Source organism: Salvelinus fontinalis, chromosome 28 (genome assembly GCF_029448725.1).
Source record: "Salvelinus fontinalis isolate EN_2023a chromosome 28, ASM2944872v1, whole genome shotgun sequence".
In the NCBI taxonomy this organism is placed as follows: domain Eukaryota; kingdom Metazoa; phylum Chordata; class Actinopteri; order Salmoniformes; family Salmonidae; genus Salvelinus; species Salvelinus fontinalis.
Genome location: NC_074692.1, coordinates 8,346,031 through 8,368,950, shown reverse-complemented (window position 1 = coordinate 8,368,950; position 22,920 = coordinate 8,346,031). Strand labels below are relative to the sequence as shown.

The 22,920-nt window shown below is 40.9% G+C and overlaps 1 protein-coding gene across 2 annotated transcripts; it reads left to right on the top strand.

The window, feature by feature from the left end:
- On the top strand, nt 1-21,065 carry c28h9orf85 (chromosome 28 C9orf85 homolog). Of its 2 annotated transcripts, XM_055886356.1 has the most exons (5): nt 10-180; nt 336-442; nt 3,833-3,946; nt 6,944-13,910; nt 20,631-20,718. In XM_055886356.1, exons 1-4 carry the CDS (start codon nt 79-81, stop codon nt 7,158-7,160), a joined length of 540 nt encoding a protein of 179 aa, XP_055742331.1. In that variant the 5' UTR covers nt 10-78; the 3' UTR covers nt 7,161-13,910; nt 20,631-20,718. The 2 variants fall into 2 exon arrangements, with proteins under 2 accessions (XP_055742332.1, XP_055742331.1); XM_055886357.1 differs by lacking the exons at nt 6,944-13,910; nt 20,631-20,718 and adding an exon at nt 20,974-21,065 and having other exon boundaries at nt 1-180.
- Nucleotides 21,066-22,920: the final 1,855 nt, after the last annotated feature.

The window sequence follows — 22,920 nt, the reverse complement described above, 5'->3', positions numbered from 1 at the left end:
TTGTGTGTCGCTGACGAGTCGCTGGTCCATGTGTTGTGGTAGCTGATATCAACGTTAGAAACCTATGTTGAGATCAAAATGAGTTCTCAAAAGGGCAACGCATCGCGCTCGCGAGGACAAAAGCACCAAAACACGACTGCTTACAAGAACGACAAATATGGAGCAAGTGTTCAAGTAAAGGTAGGGTCTTATGACTTGCTGGCTAACGTACATTTGGAGCCACTCTGGCAAGTCAGCTACAGTATGTTCACCATTTGTATGGATACTGCTGGGCTAATTGTAGCTCTACTCGTTTACTTTTCTCTGTGTGTGTATATCGGATGTTATTATTGCAGATAGCAAACTCGAAGGTCCACGACGGGTTATGTCAACGCTGCAAGGAAGTTATTGAATGGAAAGTCAAATACAACAAATACAAATCCCTTTCCCAACCTCGAACATGGTGAGTACACACATGCTATGTCTCTATTGTCCTCGTGGACACCTAACATTTCTTTCCATTCAAAATCCTATTTTCCTTCAACCTATTAAACCTATTCCAACCTTAACCTGTATGGGGAAAAAGTATAAGGTTTTCTCAAACATCTTATGTTATTGTGGATGTATATTTGTCTGTCCATCAATACTTACTTTAACCCTTTTGTGATAATGTTATATGTTGGTTCTTTCTTTTGGTTTTAAGAAGAAACACACCAGTACACCAGACACACATCCCAGCTCAAAGTTATACAAGTAACAAAAAAAATGCCAATCAGTGTGTTGCACGCACAAAAAAAAATATTAGACAGCAAGGCTCTTGATCCAGGATTGTATTCTCTGTTATTACCAAACGTAACTTGGTTTTGCATTTAGCACAATTTAAACAGTTGACTTATAAGATATCTAGCTGACAAACATTTAGTTGTGAATTCCATACTGTAACTAGATCCCCTGGCTGCACAAGTCTCGTAGTTGTGTGCTTGTAAACAAACACCACGTGACCGGGGACTACTGGTAAACTTCATAATTAAAAAATTCTGACAGTTGAAATGAAGAACGCGATCTTTATCTCCTTACATCTTGCACAAGTTGACTGCAGATATTTACTTAAAAAGTAGCTACAAATATACATGTGTATAAAAAATTCCAAGAAATAGTTTCAACGGTATTGAAAAACCATGCCATGGTTATTTCCAAATACCCCGGTATATGGTAGACCGTCCAAGCCTACTACCGGTCGCCCCCGCCTCTCGCTAGCACAGCTAGGGCGACACCGTATGCTAGGTAGCTTTCTAGTATGTCGGCCCCACCTGCTGTGTACCAGAGTCATCCTTAAAACCTCTCTAGGGTAGGGGGCAGCATTACGAATTTTGGATGAAAAGCATGCCAAAATTAAACTGCCTGCTTCTCGGGCCCAGAAGATATGATATGCATATAACTGGTAGATTTGGACGACAAACACTCTAAAGTTTCCAAAACTGTTAAAATAGTGTCTGTGAGTATAACAGAACAGACTTGGCAGGCGAAAAGCTGAGAGAAATCCATTCGGGAAGTAGTTTTTTTTGTTGTTGTAGTTTTCTATTCAATGCCATTACAGTATCCATTGACTTAGGACTCAAATTGCAGTTCCTATGCCTTCCACTAGATGTCAACAGTCTTTAGAAATTGTTTCAGGCTTGTATTCTGAAAAATGAGGAAGTAAGAGCAGTCTGAATGAGTGGACCCTAAAGTGTCACAGAGCTTTTTCATGCACGCGACCGAGAGAGTGGCTTTCTTGTTTACCTTTTATATTGACGACGTTATTGTCCGGTTGAAATATTATCGATTATTTAGGCTAAAAACAACCTGAGGATTGAATATTAACATCGTTTGACATGTTTCTATGAACTTTACAGATACAATTTGGATTTTGTCTGTCTGTTTTGACTGCGTTTAAGCCTGTGGATTACTGAAGAAAATGCACGAACAAAACTGAGTTTTTTTGGATATGAAGAGACTTTATCGAACAAAAGGAACATTTATTGAGTAAATGAATGTCTGCTGAGTGCAACCATATGAAGATCATCAAAGGTAAGGGATTCATTTTATCTCTATTTCTGACTTGTGTAACTCTTCTACTTGGCTGGTTACTGTTTGTAATGATTTGTCTGCTGGGCTATGTTCTCAAATAATTGTAAGGTATGCTTTCGCATTAACTTCACAAGAAGTTAATCTTCAGGCCTCCCGGGTGGCGCAGTGGTCTAGAGCACTGCATCGCAGTGCTAGCTGCGCCACCAGAGTCTCTGGGTTCGCGCCCAGGCTCTGTCGCAGCCGGCCGCGACCGGGAGGTCCGTGGGGCGACGCACAATTGGCTTAGCGTCGTCCGGGTTAAGGAGGGTTTGGCTGGTAGGGATATCCTTGTCTCATCGCGCTCCAGCGACTCCTGTGGCGGGCCGGGCGCAGTGCGCGCTAACCGAGGGGGGCGGGTGCACGGTGTTTCCTCCGACACATTGGCTGGCTTCCGGGTTGGAGGCGCGCTGTGTTAAGAAGCAGTGCGGCTTGGTTGGGTTGTGCTTCGGAGGACGCATGGCTTTCGACCTTCGTCTCTCCCGAGCCCGTACGGGAGTTGTAGCGATGAGACAAGATAGTAATTACTAGCGATTGGATACCTCGAAAATTGGGGAGAAAGGGGGATAAAAATAAATAAATAAAAAATAATTTAATCTTTAAACCTATTTAAAATATGTTTTGTTTTCTGAATTTTTATAATGAGTATTTCTGTATTTGAATTTGGCACCCAGCAGTATCACTGGCTGTTGAAGAGGTGGGACGCTAATGTCTCACGTACCCAAGAGAGGTTTTAAGACTAGCTGGCTAAGCTAACAAACAGTCCTTGCCGTTGTTAACAGCACTGCGGAAAAGCAATGCTGGTATTCGGGGGCGTAGGACACCGCCTACCGGTGTACGGTTCATCTTTTGGGTTTATGGCGGCTGGCATCCAACGTTATTGTGCATTGTTGCCACCTACTGTACTGGAGCGTCCCCGCCTCCTTTCTGTCCTAACTTAAGAATTGACCAATAGAGGTATAAAGAGGGGTTCCTGCAATGCTGGCCGCAATTACACCATTCTCGATATCTAGGGGTATGACTGTTTTTGTGCTTGCCAGTTAGCTAGCAGTTCTCAGCAGTTCGCAGGCAACATTTATTTTTTATTTTTTTACTGACGATTCAAAACGGATGACTGACATATTTTTTTTGAGTCATTACTGAATTAATGTAACAAATCAAACATGAAACCTCAAACAATTCATTTAGACCCAGCGTTTATTTAAAACATTTTTTTTCTTCTGAAATGTGTGCCATTGCCCAGTTAAGACTTGGCAATTTAATTGAAGTTTTACAGTGTATATAATTTTGGTACTTTAAAATTAAATGGCTTTTCCACATCCATTGAATTGGCACTGGCTGCATCCATATGCACACATCGTGCCATTATTGATAGGTTGACTTACTTAATGTGGGGACATTGATTTTTGTCAATGCACTCCCATTACTCAAAACCCTGAAAGGAGGAGTGCAAAGATGTTGGCACAGTGGCTTTAAATGGTCTTATTGGCCAGATAGAGGCGTCAACTATCCGGTGTATACACATCATTGCGGTTGAAACCGTGCAAGGAGACTTCTGAAAATGCACAACCAACATGTAAAAACTAATAGAGATATATATCATTAATCCACGCAACATGCGTTGGAATAATTGACACAAGTAGGAGCGCTACATCATTCGTGAGGGACATGTTTTTCTCTATACTTGTTTTAAATGTGGAAGACCGAGGGAAGCTTGTTGGGTATTCAGCGTTTTTGTGTGTTTTAGTGTGAAATGTTCTCAGAAGACGGTGAAGGATGCATATCACGTCATTTGTAAAATCTGTGCCCTGAAGCTGGAGCTTTGTGCCAAGTGTGGGAAGAAAGAGGACATCGTAATTCCGTGAGTGTTCCTACTTCCTACGCTATTGTGTGTGTGTGTGTGTGTGTGAGTGTAAAGCCCACACACAATGGGCTAAGCTGGCAGAGGTGTTGCTTGGGAACTGTGTTGTCTGTTTCGGGGGGTGTTCATAATGCAGCTTGTCAATCAAAGTCCAGAAAACATTCCTATAAGATAAACACAGCGTTTCAAAGACTGCTATCTACTGAAGGGATACAAATATTGAGTGGCTACGGAGCCAACTTTTCTGGACCTTCCCGAGCACTTAAGGTTCCGACGCTTCAGCGCATTCGCGGGATTCTATACTTCACGCACAGTCTCTACTCTTAGCTACTCGTATAAAACAGGTTACTCTGGCGTATGGTGCTCATTTAATAAAGTTAGATCAAAGCTGAATCAATGTGCAAGATCACATAATGATAGTATTCTACATAGCAGAACTGAATATAATAGTATGCTACTGTAAGACAAAAACACCACCTAGTTTTGCGGATTTAAGGAATATTGTGCAAATGGTCGCATTTTTGTCTCACGTGGCCAAACCTCAACGGTGCGCTACTAGGCAAAATTCGCTCACTGTACATAATTCAAAACAACACTACTTCAAAATAACACTGTATAATTAACTCAAGAAAATCTAAATTCACATCCCAGTGAAACTGACTGAGATCAAATGGTTTGTATGCAGATGCTGTATAGACGTTTCACCGGTAAAACTTGAGAGAATTTTCATTCACGATTGACAGTGAGAAATGTGAAGTGAGGGAGACCACGCATTTTGTTTTGCATAAAGTAGAGGTAAAGAAACGCATGCGCAGAACGTGATCCGCACATGTGCAGAAGCTTCGGGACTTTTAGCGCTCGGGAAGAATGGTACAGAAAAGTCATATCCGCAACCAAAGTGAAACAAATCATCCAAATTTACCTTGTTCATTGTAGACTGGGGTTGGGCAACATCACCCTGTGTCTTATTGTGATTATTTACCCATAAAGCATTGTGTTTTACAGTGCATTCGGAAAGTATTCAGACCCCTTCCCTTTTTACACATTTTGTTACAGCCTTATTCTAAAATGTATTAAATAAAAAAATCTCTCAATTTACACACAATACCCCATAATGACAGCGAATTTAGAAAACATATAGAAAACATAAATACCTTATTTACATAAGTATTCAGACCTTTTGCTATGAGACTCAATTGAGCTCAGGTGCATCCTGTTTCCATTGATCATCATTGATGTTTCTACAACTTGGAGTCCACCTGTGGTAAATTCAATTGATTGGACATGATTTGGAAGGTCAAACTGAGTAATCGGTGGGGGGGGTGGCCTTGGTCAGGGAGGTGACCAAGAACCTGATAGTCACACTGACAGAGCTCCAGTGTTCCTCTGTGGAGATCGAGAACCTAACACGACGACAACCATCTCTGCAGCACTAACAATCAGGACTTTATGGTAGAGTGGCCAGACGGAAGCCACTCTTCAGTAAAAGGCACATGACAGCCCGCTTGGAGTTTGGCAAAAGGCACCTGAAGACACTCAGATCATGAGAAACAAGATTTTCTGGTCTGATAAAACCAAGATTGAAATCTTTAGCCTGAATGCCAAGCGCCACGTCTGGAGAAGACCTGGCACCATCCCTACGGTAAAGCATGCTGTGGGGATGTTTTTCAGCAGCAGAGATTGGGAGACTAGTCAGGATCGAGGGAAAGATGAACAGAGCAAAGTACAGAGAGATCCTTGATGAAAACCTGCTCCAGAGCACTCAGGACCTGAGACTGGGCGAACGTTCACCTTCCAACAGGACAATGACCCTAAGCACACAGCCAAGACAACACCGCAGTGGCTTCGGGACAAGTCTCTGAATGTCCTTGAGTGGCCCAGCCATAGCCAGGACTTGAACCCGGTCAAACATCTCTAGAGAAACCTTAAAATATCTGTGCAGCGACGCTGCCCATCCAAACTGACAGTGCTTGAGAGGATCGTCAGAGAAGAATGGGAGAAACTCCCCAAATACAGGTGTGCCAAGCTTGTAGTGTCATACCCAAGAAGACTCGAGGCTGTAATCGCTGCCAAAGATACTTCAACAAAGTACTGAGTAAAGGGTCTGAATACTTAAGTAAATGTGATATTTCCGGGGTTAAAAAATAAATACAAATTTGCAATTTCAAAACCTGTTTTTGCTTTGTCATTATGGGTTGTGTCGATTTTCATTTTTTATTGTCCTTTAAACTACTACTACTAGTTTGATGGTTGTAGCCATCAATTATCCCATTAACAATCACCCATATTAGCAAACTTATTTCATTTCAAATTTCTTTCGTTTAGACTACTTATCGCATTGAACGATATCCCGAAAAATGCCTGTGATAAGTGGTCGGTATTGATCATTTCCGGTTTATCGTCCCAGCGCTACCACACACCTTTTCCAAAGTGTGCACAGTGAGCGTCTTGTCGCACGAGGTGCTCAAGTTCAGAATGGTCGTCCGTCAAAACCCATACAGAGCCAGAGCTCTGACTTAGCATTTTACTGTACAGCCACGGCGTTCCAATTTAGGCACTTATCAGTGTCAAAATCTGCCATTTTCAACCTGAATACAGGTATGAGTGTAATGGATTTAAAAAATAATCTTTATATTACACCCCAAATACTGTTAATTGACCCCGGGTTCAGTTGTGACATTACTCTCCATGTGTTTGAGACAAAATCATGCATTCTCTGATTGCTTTAAAATAAATTTGTAGCAGACAAATGTAAGTTGTTTGTATCCCATTTTGAACTCTGTAGCTATTAAAAAGCTTGGAGTAACTATCCAAAAGGTAAAAAGTGTTACAACTATCCAGAGTCTTCCCTACTTCTATTTCAATCGGCTTAAGTCTCTGAAGAACCTACAAAAAACCTAGGTCGACATTCCAAAAGTGTGCTGTTGGGCACTAGTAGTTTCAGGCAGTAAAAATCTAAGTGTTCCATTCCGTTTTTAATTCAAATTCCTCCCAAAGGGTTAACACACAGAAGCAGGGAGAGGAAGATGAGGAATACACCAATCAAAAGATGACCGGACGTACTCAGAGGAAGGACTTCAATGAGCTTGATGATGACTTTGGTGACTTGGGCAGTGATGATGATGACTTTGCCAGTGACTCAGGTCCTGAGAAGGCAGGAAGCAGCAAGGCCCTTGTCCCTAATGTGGCACATGTTAGTTTCAAAGACTGCTAAACCAGGATGACCCTAAATGTACCTCCTATCCATTTGATTAATATACTTATCCTCTCATTATACATACTTTTGCTAAGAAGACTCATAACTGTAGATTTATTAACTCTAAAATACAATAGCCTACTTGTGTTGGGACGTTAAATGGACAACCCCCACTTTCAATTAACTGTTTTGTAGTAAATCCCATGAGACAGCAATTTTTGTCATACGTTGATGGGTTTAAGGAAGCATTCTTTTGTTTGTGAATGAATATTCACAAGCACTACTGGATTGAAGTCATTATAGTGCCCCATCAGCTGTTTTTGAACTTTTCCAGATACATGTATGTACACATATGTCAAAAGATACATTTTGAGAACATATTGAATCTTTTTATTTATTCTGACAATGTATTTTGAGTAATATGCATTATTTCAGCTGAATGCTTTCCTCTGTAGGCCATAGTGGAACATCTTCTCTCAGATTTCTCCCTTTTTAGAGCTACAAGTGAACCATAATCTTTATGGTGAGTCGCACTAACTTGTTACCATACTATTAACATAATTAATTGATGATCTCAGTGGGTTTTATTTAGTGCCTTTGGTAATGACCACATGCCAGTTGTGTTCTGCTTATTCAAACACATGACCTTAGTGCTCCTCCTGATTAATAGTGCTTTATATATGTCCCAATAGGCCAAGTAAAGGAGCTAACATCTTCAAATGAAATAAACCAGAAGACAATTGTATTAAGCAACTTCTATGTCATAATCCAGACAATTTCAAACAGGGGCTGCTTCAGCACTAAACCACAGATGTTGCAGTTGCTAGAAAGACACAGATCATCTCACGCAGAAAGGAAATATGATTGATACACCTGTCTTAATCTCCGGTTGGCATTCCATGCGAGTTTGGCCCAAAGTTTATTATGTTTAGGATCTTCCTGAAATTAAAATAGAAAAGGGTATATTTTTTATTTAATTTAACTAGGCAAGTCAGTTAAGAGCAAATTCTTATTTACAATGACGGCCTACCCCGGTCAAACCCTAACCCGGACAACGCAGGGCCAATTGTGCATCGCCTTATGGGACTCCCAATCACGTCCGGGTTTGATACAGCTTGGAATCGAACCAGGGTCTGTAGTGATGCCTCTGCACTGAGATTCAGAGCCTTAGACCGTTGCTCCACTCGGGAGCCCTATATGTTTGGCATACTTTTGAAATCTGCATTTAAATAATTAAAACATTTTTCGAAAGTAGCAAAGCGCGCACCCTGGAAATTTGAGGCAGCATTTACAGACTAATCATTATAGTATCTTTAAGCAATCTATGCATGAGGACAGACTATGCTTTCAAGGTAAGGAAACACATTTTGTTTTGTTATTTGGGTAAACTACTCCTTTAAGTCATTAGTATCCTAACTATCTCTTGATAGTTTCAACCATATTTTGAAGCAATACATTAGGACTATTTTTATTTTATTTTTTACAAACACTGGAGGTAAACAACGATATATTTTAGGTTATGATGTGGTTAGTCATATGAACTAAGCTCATGAACTTGTGATATCCTTCTGAAACTAAGTGGCTACCATTGTGGTGTTTTTCAAATTAAGGAGTAGGCCTTTAATTTAAAAAAATATATACAATTTTCAACGGGGTATTCAGTATCTTTTTGACCCAAACCATTTGGTGCCCTTACTTATAAGCCATTGGAAAAGCTCCTTGGTGTTTGTGGTATATTAACTCCAAGTATTGCACACAGCTGGAATCCATCATGCAAGTTATTTGTTAAGCAAACTATACTGAACAAAAATATAAACGCAACATGGTCCCATGTTTCATGAGCTGAAATAAAAGATCCCAGAAATGTTTAATACACACAAGCTTATTTCTCATTTTTTGTACAAATCTATTTATATCCCTGTTAGTGATCATTTTCTCCTTTGCTGAGATAATCTATCCACCTGACAGATGTGGCATATCAAGAAGCTGATTTAAACAGCATGATCATTACACAGGTGCACCTTGTGCTTAGGACAATAAAAGGTCACTCTAAAATATGCAGTTTTGTCATGCTACACAATGCCACAGATGTCTCATGTTTTGAGGGAGCAGGCAATTGGCATGCTGACTAGAGGAATGTCCACCAGAGCTGTTGCCAGAGAATGTAATGTTAATTTCTCTACCATAAGCCGCCTCCAATGTCGTTTTAGAGAATTTGGCAGTACTTCCAACCGGCCTCACAACTGTAGACCACGTGTAACCACACCAGCCCAGGACCTCCACACCCGGCTTCATCCCCTTCGGGATCGTCTGAGACCAGTCAACTAGACAGTTAATGAAACTTTGTTTGCACAACCAAAGAATGTCTGCACAAACTATCAGAAACCATCTCAGGGAAGCTCATCTGGTCTCGACCTGACTGCAGTTCGGCATCGTAACCAACTTCAGGGGCAAATGCTCAACTTCGAAGGCCACTGGCACGCTGGAGAAGTGTGTTCTTCACAGGTGAATCCTGGATTCAACTGTACCGGGCAGATGGCAGACTGCATGTATGGTGTCATGTGGGCGAGCAATTTGCTAATGTCAATGTTGTGAACAGAGTGCCCCATGACGCGGTTATGGTATAGGCAGTCATACGAACGCAATTGCATTTTATCAATGGCAATTTGAACGCACAGAGCTTCTGTGACGAGATCCTGAGGCCCATTGTCGTGCCATTCATCCGCCTCCATCACCTCATATTTCAGCATGATAATGCACAGCTCCGTGTCGCGATGATCTGTACACAATTCCTGGAAGCTGAATGTCCCAGTCCTTCCATGGCCTGCATACTCACCAGACATGTCACCCATTGAACATGTTTGGGATGCTCTTGATCAACATGTACGACAGTGTGTTCCAGTTTCCCCCAATATCCAGCAACTTCACACAGCCATGGAAGAGTGTGACAATATTCCATAGGCCACAATCAACAACTCTATGCGAAGGAGATGTTGCACAGCATGAGGCAAATGGTGGTCTTACCAGGTACTGACTGGTTTTCGGATCCACACCCCTACCTTTTTTTTTTTAAGGTATCTGTGACCGACCGATGCATATCTGTATTCCCAGTCATGTTTTATTTAATTTATTTATTTCACCTTTATTTAACCAGGTAGGCAAGTTGAGAACAAGTTCTCATTTCCAACTGCGACCTGGCCAAGATAAAGCAAAGCAGTTCGACACATATATAACAACACAGAGTTACACATGGAGTAAAACAAACATAGCCAATAATACAGTAGAAAAATAAGTCTATATACACTGTGAGCAAATGAGGTGAGATAAGCGAGGTAAAGGCAAAAATAGGCCATGGTGGTGAAGTATATACAATATAGCAATTAATACACTGGAATGGTAGATTTGAAGGTAGAACTACTGGGGTTCAAAGGAGCTAAATAAATAAATACAGTAGGGGAAGCATAGTTTGGGCTATTTATAGATGGGCCATGTACAGAGGCAGTGATCTGTGAGCTGCTCTGACAGCTGGTGCTTAAAGCTAGTGAAGGAGATAAGTGTTTCCAGTTTCAGAGATTTTTGTAGTTCGTTCCAGTCATTGGCAGCAGAGAACTGGAAGGAGAGACGGCCAAACGAGGAATTGGCTTTGGGGGTGACAAGTGAGATATACCTGCTGGAACGCGTGCTATGGGTGGGTGCTGCTATGGTGACCAGCGAGCTGAGATAAGGCGGGACTTTACCTAGCAGGGTCTTGTAGATGACCTGGAGCCAGTGGGTTTGGCGACGATTATGAAGCGAGGGCCAGCCAACGAGAGAGTACAGGTCGCAGTGGTGGGTAATATATGGGGCTTTGGTGACAAAACGGATGGCACTGTGATAGACTGCATCCAATTTGTTGAGTAGGGTGTTGGAGGCTATTTTGTAAATGACATCGCCGAAGTCAAGGATCGGTAAGATGGTCAGTTTTACGAGGGTATGTTTGGCAGCATGGGTGAAGGATGCTTTGTTGCAAAATAGGAAGCCAATTCTAGATTTAACTTTGGATTGGAGATGTTTGATGTGAGTCTGGAAGGAGAGTTTACAGTCTAACCAGACACCTAGGTATTTGTAGTTGTCCACATATTCTAAGTCAGAACCGTCCAGAGTAGTGATGCTGGACGGCCGGGCAGGTGCAGGCAGCGATCGGTTGAAGAGCATGCATTTAGTTTTACTTGCATTTAAGAGCAGTTGGAGGCCACGGAAGGAGAGTTGTATGGCATTGAAGCTCATCTGGAGGGACGTTAACACAGTGTCCAAAGAAGAGCCAGAAGTATACAGAATGGTGTCGTCTGCGTAGAGGTGGATCAGAGACTCACCAGCAGCAAGAGCAACATCATTGATGTACACAGAGAAGAGAGTCAGCCCAAGAATTAAACCCTGTGGCATCCCCATAGAGACTGCCAGAGGCCCGGACAACAGGCCCTCAGATTTGACACACTGAACTCTGTCGGAGAAGTAGTTGGTGAACCAGGCGAGGCAATCATTTGAGAAACCAAGGCTATCGAGTCTGCCGATGAGGATGTGGTGATTGACAGAGTCGAAAGCCTTGGCCAGGTCAATGAAGACGGCTGCACAGTATTGTTTCTTATCGATGGCGGTTAAGATATCGTTTATGTGAAATCCATAAATGAGGGCCTAAGGAATTTATTTCAATTGACTGATTTCCTTTTATATAACTGAAATTGATGCATTTGTTGTTGTTCAGTATAATTTAACTAATTTAGGCTTTCCACAACAAAAGTGGTGAATATTATTCTAGAAATTTCAATAACGTCCCCCATTTATAATTGTTTAAAAATCAACCTGAGTTCTAAGGAGGGATGTGGGTAGGCCTATACCCAGGGGAGGATTGGCCATCTAGCAAATGCCAGATAGGCTGGACCATTTTTTAGTTGGCTGGGCTGGTTGAAATTGACCCCCCCAAAATAATGGTTTAAATAATACAACGACATGACATGGCCGGTGGACTATGGGCCTGTTAAGATATTTTGGGGTTGAGTTTTGTACAGTCTTTCTGTTCTACTAATCTATAATGAGCCTTTGGCTGATCAGTGGGCAACGGCTGAGTTGATGTCACGCAAACCCGCATTCAAAGTCAAATGCGGCATCAGCAAAGAGACATTTACATTTAAGTCATTTAGCAGACGCTCTTATCCAGAGCGACTTACAAATTGGTGCATTCACCTGCTCCGACTGTCATCAGTTAGACAGCCAAGATAATGGATCGTAAAAACGGAAAGGGTGCTTATAAAAGTAGGAAGAGCTCATTCTACATTGTCACCTCACTCAAAACATATTTTTTGGGTGGCTAAAACCATGATTTGGTCAAACAGTTAAGTGCTTTATCCTCATAATTCCTGCAATGAAAGTGTCTGCCCTGTACCTGAGCCCTCGCTGGGGCCTGCTGCTGTGATGAGCGAGCCACTCTTACTTAACCCCCCCATGCACTCGTGAAAAAATGCATTCTGATTGTCCTGCATTTGCATTTTATACAATCACTCCCTTGTCCCTGTCAAAGAGAGGGTCTCAGTTGTCTGTAGGTATTTTTATTAATCAACTCTCAATATTCAGCTCAATAGCAACTATTTTACAACCAAGATATTTGAGATATGGAATGGCGCACACTTGCAATCCCCTCCGGCCATTGAAAGGACATAGGGCGAACCGGCCATGAGATCTATAGGCCTATCTACATGGCCGGACATAGCTACCTACAACTGATACTTTTTGTAGGACATTAAATGTACTGTTGGATGAATACATAGCTACTAAAAGTGGGTATTTTATTTAGTTAGCGATCTAGTTCATGTGCTTTGAGTTTCGACTTCTGGTATTGAACCCCAAATAATTTTGCCTATGATATTAGTAAGCAGTGTTGTGTTCGAGACCACCTAAAGCGAGACCGATTTCAGGACCAAGACTGGAACAAATTGAGTTCGAGTCAAGACCAAGCACCGGAGGCGAGACCGAGTCAAGACCGGAAGAGAGACAAGAAGGAGACCGAGACCAGAAAAATGTGAATCAAGTTCAAGACCATGATTATAATTTTGTCAAATCACCACCATAACAGTAAAAAATGTCCAGTATTTCTGTGTTCATATTTCAGAACAACATATGGATTTTTTCGACGTTCTGAATAGAGAAAAAATGGATGTTGAGAAAAAATAGAACCACTCTACAAATTATTACTAACCAAAACACAGTGAGGAACGATGGGGCTTCTATGTCTTCAGAGAAGGGCTAAGGATGTATAAAATAATTCTTATAATATTATTTTCAATGATGTTCTGATTTTAATCTCGTCAATTTGTGTTGGAAAGGGCTAATAATGAACAGGGAAAAAATCTTAGCTAGATTTAGCTCCCCAGAGGCCAGCAAAGTCAGCCATTGGCTAGGCCATCAGAAGCTACAGTAGATAAAGGCGTCTGTCATTCGACTGTATTAGGGCAACATTTTGGAGTGACAGTGGAATCAACCAATCACATTTTGTTTTAATGGGTGGGACCGTTTTTTTATAAAAACGTATGAAACTTCTGCCTTGTTGAAGGCCAATAGGTCACTGCGCAGTAGCGAGCAGTAGTTTTCCCACGGTCTCGCGAGCTTGCTTCTGTTGGGTAATTTGCAGCAGCTGCACCAGGTGTTATCAAAGAGGATGTTGTGCTAATTTTTTAGCTTCTCCCTTTTCAAGAATAACTTTCAACAAGAAGTTAAGTTTCAAATTATCATCATCTGGTGAGTGGAACTGTGTTTATTGCTGTGCGCTTGCTGTTGTCAGCCATCTCTCTGAAAATAGCTAATGTTTGGGAAACATTGTTGCATTTAAAGTGGAACTGACAGCATTTTAGTATCATTAAATGTTATTCAAATCTGTTCATTGACACCCCCAGGAAGAATATGTCACTTTAAACATTTAATGACAAGCGGCCTCTTAGATATGGTCACTTTCACGTTTTCATAAATTCTTAGAACGTTTGGGAGTTGTGAAAATTCTATAGCTGTATAGAGTGGGAAAGCGGCCGTGCGTTTGGACAGTTAATAGACATTGCAGTAAATAAAACCGAATAAATACATCTGTCTAGGACAGGAGTCTACACACACCGGTGCGCTATAGCCAATCAGAGCTACAGTAGGCCTTCGCCACACGGACCTGCCATAATTCGCTTTGAACTGGACTGTGTGTTTACAGGCAGTTGCAACAGTGTGACTCTAGATCATTAGAACGCATTTGCCAAAAACCACAAAATACACCCGAATGGATATCTGCAAATATATAAACACCACAGGGGTCCTCTTACATTTGGGGACTTTACAGTCCTATTGATCAAACAACCATGGAAAGCTAGTCTCTCTCCCTCAGTTATGCACATCAACAAGATCAACAACTAATGCTAGCCAGAGCAAGATGAGCTCAAAACGAAGGAACATTTAGATAAACTCTCTCAAACTTTTTTTAACTAGTTGGCTGTCAAAATTGCACTGATAAACGATGGGGAATTGTAGCCTCCTCATCCTTCTGCAGCTTCCCTGCCAATGCATGTTTGTCCCAACCAAGCACCCAAGCTAACTGACCAAAGTTGGCTAGCTACTTCCAGACACAACTGAGAGAACACCTCACTCTGACCATTTTACTCGCAGTAGCAGAGCTGGATAGGCTGTTTACATGTTATCTAATGAGTTCTTGACTGACTTTTTTGCCTACTTTACTGACACTGGTCATGTTCAGCGGGTGTTGCGCGTTAGTAAATTCATCAGTCGTTCTGCTCTCTGGCACACTCAGATGAGTGCGCTGAAATCGGAGTAGATAGCCAGAGTGAATTTGCAAACGCAAGAGATATGCTAACTGGATAACAGTCGCTTAAGGTCTTGCTAGCTAACCAAATGACACCTGCATCTCTAGCTGTGTATAGCCACTGAAAAACTACACGAAGGGAAAAGTCAGTCACTCACCCACTCCTCCACTGGCATGACATGACATCCTCCTAGCAGCTAAGTTAGCTAGCTAACGTTGAACTCCGTGTTTTTAGCTTGCTACACAAATAGATACGCTAGCCTATTAGCTACGTTATGACTGACTTGTGATAATTGCCCTTGCTAGTTTGATTGTATTGACATTCCCAGCCTTATTTATATTTGTCTGTTTTTGTCCAGAATGTTGAGGCATTAAAACTGAAACAGTGCATCCCGAATGGAGGCAGCAAACAATGTACCAGGCCATCTGAGAATTACAACCTGATATCAATATTTTTTGGGACTACCAAGAAATGCATTGGAGAATTATATTAATCACGCATTTTTTTATTTTTATTTATTTTACCGTTATTTTACCAGGTAAGTTGACTGAGAACATGTTCTCATTTGCAGCAACGACCTGGGGAATAGTTACAGGGGAGAGGAGGGGGATGAATGAGCCAATTGTAAACTGAATGAGCATTGAACTGCATCCATCTATTCTGTCAACAATGCCTTAGTGTAGGTCTTGGAACGTTGAGTCAAATAGAACCTATTTTTTTTTAAATATTTGACAATGTTTTGTAGCAAACTGGGAATTTGATAATTATATCAGTAAAAAATATGTTTCATATCTGTGAAGTAGTTAAAACACTGTCATTTCCACTTTAAACTAGGTCACTAGTTACTTTTACTTAGTTCGATTGGGAAATGCTTTAATGGTTGTGTTTTTGTTTTCTTGTGATTATGTCCCAGTTTATGGGCTGCTTATCCTTTAACCTCAGGCTGTGTGTGACTGCTGTCTTTCCGTCAGCCCTATGCAGTGGTGTAGTGGTGCCTGGAGGAGGTGTTATAGTCTAATTTTCCAAACCCCTCCAGTGAAGGAAAGGCACTCTGTATGAAAAGTCCTGTTTTCCTGTAGAATTTTCACTCTCAAAATCACCCTTTTTTTTAATAGAAAAAATACAAATGTGTTTAAGTCCACAACAATGCTTAAACCACATCAATCTGATTGGGTGGGCCTGGCTCCCCAGTGGGTGGGACTCTGTTCACCCAGGCCGGTGTGTGTGTGTATACGCTCCTGATGCAAACAGCGCATGAAGACAATTGTGATCACAAATAGCCAGTGCTGTTTGTTGACATCTGTTTTGGACTGTTTACCTCTCCTGGCATGAAAAATAATTGCCACTTTTTGTAATTTAAAAATGATAATAAAAACAATAAAAGTTCATTCGAGTTGCCCCTTAGTTAATTCTCCTGCCCTCACAAAAGAAACTGTGGAAAAAGTAGGTTTTCAGCCCCGGTCTAATATTCTAAGAGTTGATTCTGGTTGGGCAGGCCCGGTTTATGGTTTGCGCAACATTGTAACCTATGTTTGAGACCATTTCCTGGCCGTGGCTGTGTGAGAAGCGTGCAAGTATCTCTCATAACTACAATGATATTCACTTTCTATGATCTCTCTACCCTGATAGACATGAGTCTGCAACTCTTATCTCTCCAGTGTTGCACTTCATCATTTATTTCCTACCCCTGATAAATGTAAATACATTTGTCAAAGTTATAGAATAACCGCTGTCTGTTCAGAAATGCATGAAATCGTTCAGAATAGCCTACTACGCCATGAGAAGGCCTAAAATATAGCCACAGAGGATCAATAGTTTATTAAAAAAAATAGCTTAGCTGTGGATCGTAGCCCAATAACAAGGAATAGCCTATAGTCGGGACGTGTGGCAAATATGTCAGTAAAAAAAACAGCAAACAGACATAACAGCCTTTTCGCAATATTTCAAATACAGTCTGAGGGAAAATGGGTTGGAAAGCAAATGGGTCCTGCTGAAAACAAAAGACCAACATATTTGATCAACTTCCAAATTATGTTTTACAAAAGAGGGAGAGGAGCTTTTGGCACAAGCCATTGGCCATCACCAGCAAGCTGCTCATCATTGGGTGAGTCAGTGAAACTTGAAAGCATTTTTATTACTATAATTTCCTCCACATATTGTAGCCTGAAATACTGTATGTGTCTCCACACGCCTAGGCTATTGATGGATTCAAAGACAAGGCTGTCATCGTAAATAAGAGTTTGTTCTTAACTGACTTGCCTAGTTAAATAAAGGTAAAAAATATATTTTGATCTTTTGTGAGGTATATTTAAAGATTCTGCCAAAGTCTCCAGTCATGTGAAATTATGTAGAATTGCATGAAATGCGTTTTTAAAAGGACACTTTATTTTCCTGGACCCTAGGTTACACACTTTAAAAAAAACTTTACTGCTCTCTGCCACTACGCAAATGCGATGATATGCATACAATGCTTGTATTTCTTTTATCTGTTCAGAACTCCCCAGGTCACCCCCCTCGTGCTCACTTTTTGTTACGGCACCTCCCGATTTACAAATTAAGCACTGCAAATAGCCTACTGCCTACTAACCAACACTTCGGACTAAACTTTTCAATACTTGGTTTGCCTACAGTTTGATTCCTTGATTTAGCATATCATGGTAGATATCATACGGTGAAATGTATTTCCTAACCTACCGGTTACCAATGTGATTCTTCTGTGAGCTGCTCCATGCCAAAACTAGTTGAGCGCTGCACTCTTGCTGCCTGCAGATGATATTCTTTTGAAACTAGGCTGTGTGTGGCGTGCATGTGAATATATTTTGCGATTGTGTAGGCTACTTTATGCATGATTTCTCTATTGTGTTACATAATTAATAAGTCGTACCTCCACTACACTACCTTGATACGCACCAGTAGGGTTTAAGAAGTGACTATATGTAATACCCACTGAAAAACAAGAGGGTATACATAGTATACCTGCCTACTCTCCTACATGAGTGCGCTGGTATTACGGTTGCTGTCCTTTCAGAATCACGAACCTGTCTCACACTGAAGGCCTATAGTTTCACCATTGCGCAAACATGTCCATAATAGATATAAAGACTGTTAGGATATTGTTTTAAGAAAGCAGTGTATATATTTGGCCTGGCGAAGAGGTTTTGTGTGCTGACTGAATGGAAACTGATCATTTAGTATTTTTTTTACTTTGCTGGTCTCGGGAAGACGGTATGAGTCCTCACTGTCCGAGGCCAAGCCAAGACAGAGTACAAATGTATCCAAGACCGAGAGACACTGTGGTCTCGTACTACGACACTGTTAGTTAGTGCACATAAAGATGTAGGCCTATTCAATTAATCTTTCTTGAACAAATAAATAAACGGGAAATTCTGGTGTCCAATTTTGACTGTAAAATATAGCCACTATAGTTTAATTGTCAACCAGAAATTCATGACAATCACTGGATTAGGTTGCACATCAAAATCGTTAATCATGCATTCCTTATATTTATTGTTTAACTCCATAGTCTATTATACTTCTTAATAAAGCACTATGAATTACTTTAAGATTATTCATGATTTGGGTCCAACCAAATCATGGGGCTGGTACCAACTGTAAAAGTTAGTGGCACCAGTGACTCCAGGGGAAAAAGTTAGTCTGGAGCCCTGTAATAGTAATGAGCACTTATGGTAGGTATTGATTCAGCATAATGCATTTGATGGGCACTAATTTGCAATATAACTTCTAAGTCCTTAGTTTGGGTTTTTATAAAGTATAAGGCAGACACAAACAGAGAACAAGAAGCATGGAGTATTGGCAGAGAAGATTATACAACTATTGCTGCTTCTACACAGGCAGCCCAATTCAAATTGGTCAAAAGGCCAATTAGTGAGAAAAAAAGCAATTACAGTAGCTCTGAAAAAGAGATGTGAAAAGTTCTGATGTGATTGGTCAAAAATCACAACAGGGAAGCAAACAAAATAGCTAGAACAGAGACGCGGTTATAGTGGTGAGTTGTATCTCCAGTGATGTTACCGCATATTGTATTTGTTTTAAACATGAGCTTGTTAAAAAAAAAAAGGAGGACCATGTCTCGCCAGTCAATGCTTGGTACAGAAACGATTGAGATGCTGTACTGTACTTGCAATGTTGTCAGCACTACTGCTTGTTTCCAGGGGCGGAGCCAGAGGGGTGTACGAGGTGACACTGGAAACCCCTGACATCTGATTGGCCACCCCAAAATGTAATTCGCTGCTGGCAGTTTGATGCTGATTGACATCTCGTTTCACCTCTTGTTGAAAGAAGCATTTATTTTGACATTTGGATAATTTAAATTGAGGAAGAGAGAAAATGAACGTTTGTTGCGATATACAGAAGAAGAGAGAATATTTCCACAGCTCCACGAGCTCTTTTCGAAAGCATCATATTTAAAGTACGTTTTAAGGTTTAGAATCGGTTTAGGTTTCATGAACAACTTTTATGAAAGTAGAGTCGCTGTGTAAGTTAACGTTAGGGCTTTGGCTCCATTAACAGACAGTTAATCAGATAAGAGAGGTCGGTTCCCAATTTAGCCTAACATTATGTTTACATCTGTGCTAGTAATACACGCATATACAGTGCAGTGTCGTAAGTTACAGTATGCGAATGTTTAGCTAATGTGGGGTAACTAGTAGGCTACAGTTGTCAGTGTTGATAAAATAATTTATATGTTTAAAGATAATGATTAAATAATTCCACTCTGAAACCATATAATTGTTTGAAATTTATTCGAATCATGAAACTATAATCTGATGGTGTGTAGTTTTAGTCAGAATTAGAACAAGGACCTTTTGTTCCTTTTTAGTACGTAAACAGGGTGCAAGTGGGAAACAAATGATAAGAGGAGCTATCGACAGACGAGTTGTACTACTGTGTTCCTTACAGGACATTCTGTCTCCACCCGTGGAGGGGAGAAACTGTTAGGCTTGCAGAAAATTATGAAATATGTAGCTGATTAAAGATACAATTTATCTGTTTAGTGGAAAAACACAGACTGTCTGAGCAAGGCATAGCTTAAGATTTGAACTTGTTTGTGTGTTATAAAGACTGTGTTTGCGTTCTTGACTTTAGAACGTTCTCTGAATAAACTTTACTAAACTTTTGCATAAGCTGAGTCTTTGCCTAATTATTATTAAACCCATGGTCTTACAAACCTCGGGGATTGGTCAAAGCTATTCATTTTTAGTTATTATCATTGGGATTGAAAATTCTCATGACAAGTGTTCAGCAAGTTAACATTCAGCAAATTTGAAATCCATTAACTCAGTTAGATTTTCGTACTTTAACTCAAAACGAACAATTATTATTATCAATCTGTTAACATTACTCAAAAGATTACCACAATTTGCATATAGCCTGTTTGCTATCGTAAAGGTGTAAGAAATTATAGCTTGCTAAATTCCTTACTGCAGAGTAGGGCTAGCCATGATCTAACTAGTCATTTAGGCTGGTAGTTGATTTTAAGGTACAGTTATGATAATGGGGATTTCTAATTAAGATTTAGGTTGGACTAAAATGTGGGTAATAGGATGCTTAGATGTAACCATAGACTGTCTGTCTTATTTTTTGCATAGGATCAATTAAACATGAAAAGAAAGGGAGAGATATATCAGACTTATTTTTACAGAAGCACAAACAGGCAGATCAGGTGCAAACAGACCCCAACCCTTTCATCACCACTGGACCCCAGAGCAGCTCCCTCCCTACCGGAGGCTAGTCGGAGTCAGTGTGGTCAGACTTCACAAGGACCCAGTCTACCACCAGCAGGTCAGAGCGTCTACCAGGCAGTCAGTCACATGCCCAGTTCAAAATTTAAGTTTAGCTTCAGCTTGTAATAGATTATTTTTGTCAGATTTAAGCTTTACTTTAAAATGTTGGTTGTTGATTCATGTGTGTTCTTGTTTGATGGCTGTGGCATTTTTTTTGTTTGTGATTATACACTAATGGTTCTTGTTATTTTAATGTAATAGATGTATCAAGGGATGACACAGAGACCTCTCTGAGCAAGACAGTGAGCCAGAGCTGCCAGGGGAGGTCATCGAGCACCTCCTAACTGCATCAAGCACCAGATATGCTGTTCCAAGAGGACCCAATGGTAGGCCAGGGCTATACTTTAAACAACAGTTTTTAGTTAGCAGCTGTTGGTATCTAATCTTGTTGATCCCTTAATTATGTATTTCTATAGAGCTATGACACATTATTTAACGTGTATTTCAGACATTTCAAGATCCAGAGAAGAGGGTCCTGTACAGCTGTGTTTGAAAACATTTCCCTGAACTCAGCATGGTACTAGGAAAGGGGCTTTCAACAGCTCCTGGTATAAGGACAATTCATGGCTTGAATATTCTGTAAGTCAAGATTCAACTTATTGTTTTGCCTGTAGGCATTTTTCTCTGCCCAATACACCTGAATACATTACATTACATTTAAGTCATTTAGCAGACGCTCTTATCCAGAGCGACTTACAAATTGGTGCATTCACCTTATGACATCCAGTGGAACAGCCACTTTACAATAGTGCATCTAGATCTTTTAAGGGGGGGGGGGGGGGGGGGGCAGAAGGATTGCTTTATCCTATCCTAGGTATTCCTTGAAGAGGTGGGGTTTCAGGTGTCTCCGGAAGGTGGTGATTGACTCCGCTGTCCTGGCGTCGTGAGGGAGTTTGTTCCACCATTGGGGTGCCAGAGCAGCGAACAGTTTTGACTGGGCTGAGCGGGAACTGTACTTCCTCAGTGGTAGGGAGGCGAGCAGGCCAGAGGTGGATGAACGCAGTGCCCTTGTTTGGGTGTAGGGCCTGATCAGAGCCTGAAGGTACTGAGGTGCCGTTCCCCTCACAGCTCCGTAGGCAAGCACCATGGTCTTGAATCTGCCTTCACAGTTAGGTTTTTGTAACTGGAAAAAGGCGCTGTTTAAAGATTCTGGGTTTAAGCTCCATTCGCAGGCAGAGCATCATATCAATCCTATATATGCTTAGAATCAGCAGAAAAGGGCGATTGACAGCAACTCATCAATGTTAGATGTCATAAATGAGGATCGGAAAAAGAAAGTGGAGGAAACTGTACTTACATTAAAACAATTGCAGATGTGCTCCTATTAACTCTCTCAATCTACCGCAGAGAGGTCATCGAGAGTCTACTGACTCTCACAAGGGTCATTTTTTGACAATCTTAGAATAAATAGCAAAGCATGACCCTCTCATAGAGAAAAGATGAATGCATGTGGCATTGCTAAGTACACAAGCCACCAAATCCAGAACAAAGATCTTGAGGGCTTAGCTGAGGTGGTACAAAGTGAAATAAGAGAAGTAAAAGAGAAGTTTTTAGTGTAATTGCAGATTTTAAAGAAAAAATAACAAATGTCTTTATTTGTGAGGTACTATTACAACAGGGCCGTCCACAAAAGCTTTTATCACTTTCAGTCAGCTGAAAGCTTAGATGCAGCAGGTCTCACAAATTATAATTGATTGTTTTGAAAACATGGTCTGGACTACAGAAATAATCTTGTGGGGCAAGGCTATGATGGTGCATCCGTCATGAGCGAAAAGCATTCTGTTGTGTGTGCACGCATTAAAAACAGTAAGATTTGCATTTCATGTGCACTAATGCACATTGTTTGAATTTGGTTCTTGTCGATGTTTGAATTTGGTTCTTGTCGATGCTGTAAAATCAGTGCCTGAGGCATTTCACTTTTTTGCTCTCCTGCAGAAGCTTTATAACTTTGAATCTGGTATGTACGTTCATCTCAAGTGGCTTGCAGTTCAGAAAGAGCTGTATCCACCAGCAGTCCAGAGAACTACAGAGACTTACGGATGGAAGGTGGGCATGCAGATGCATGGTATGCCGTAATCTGAGGGACAGGCTTCCACTGAGAGTGCTACAGGATATCACACTTTAAAATTGTTATGATGGAAGGCCCCT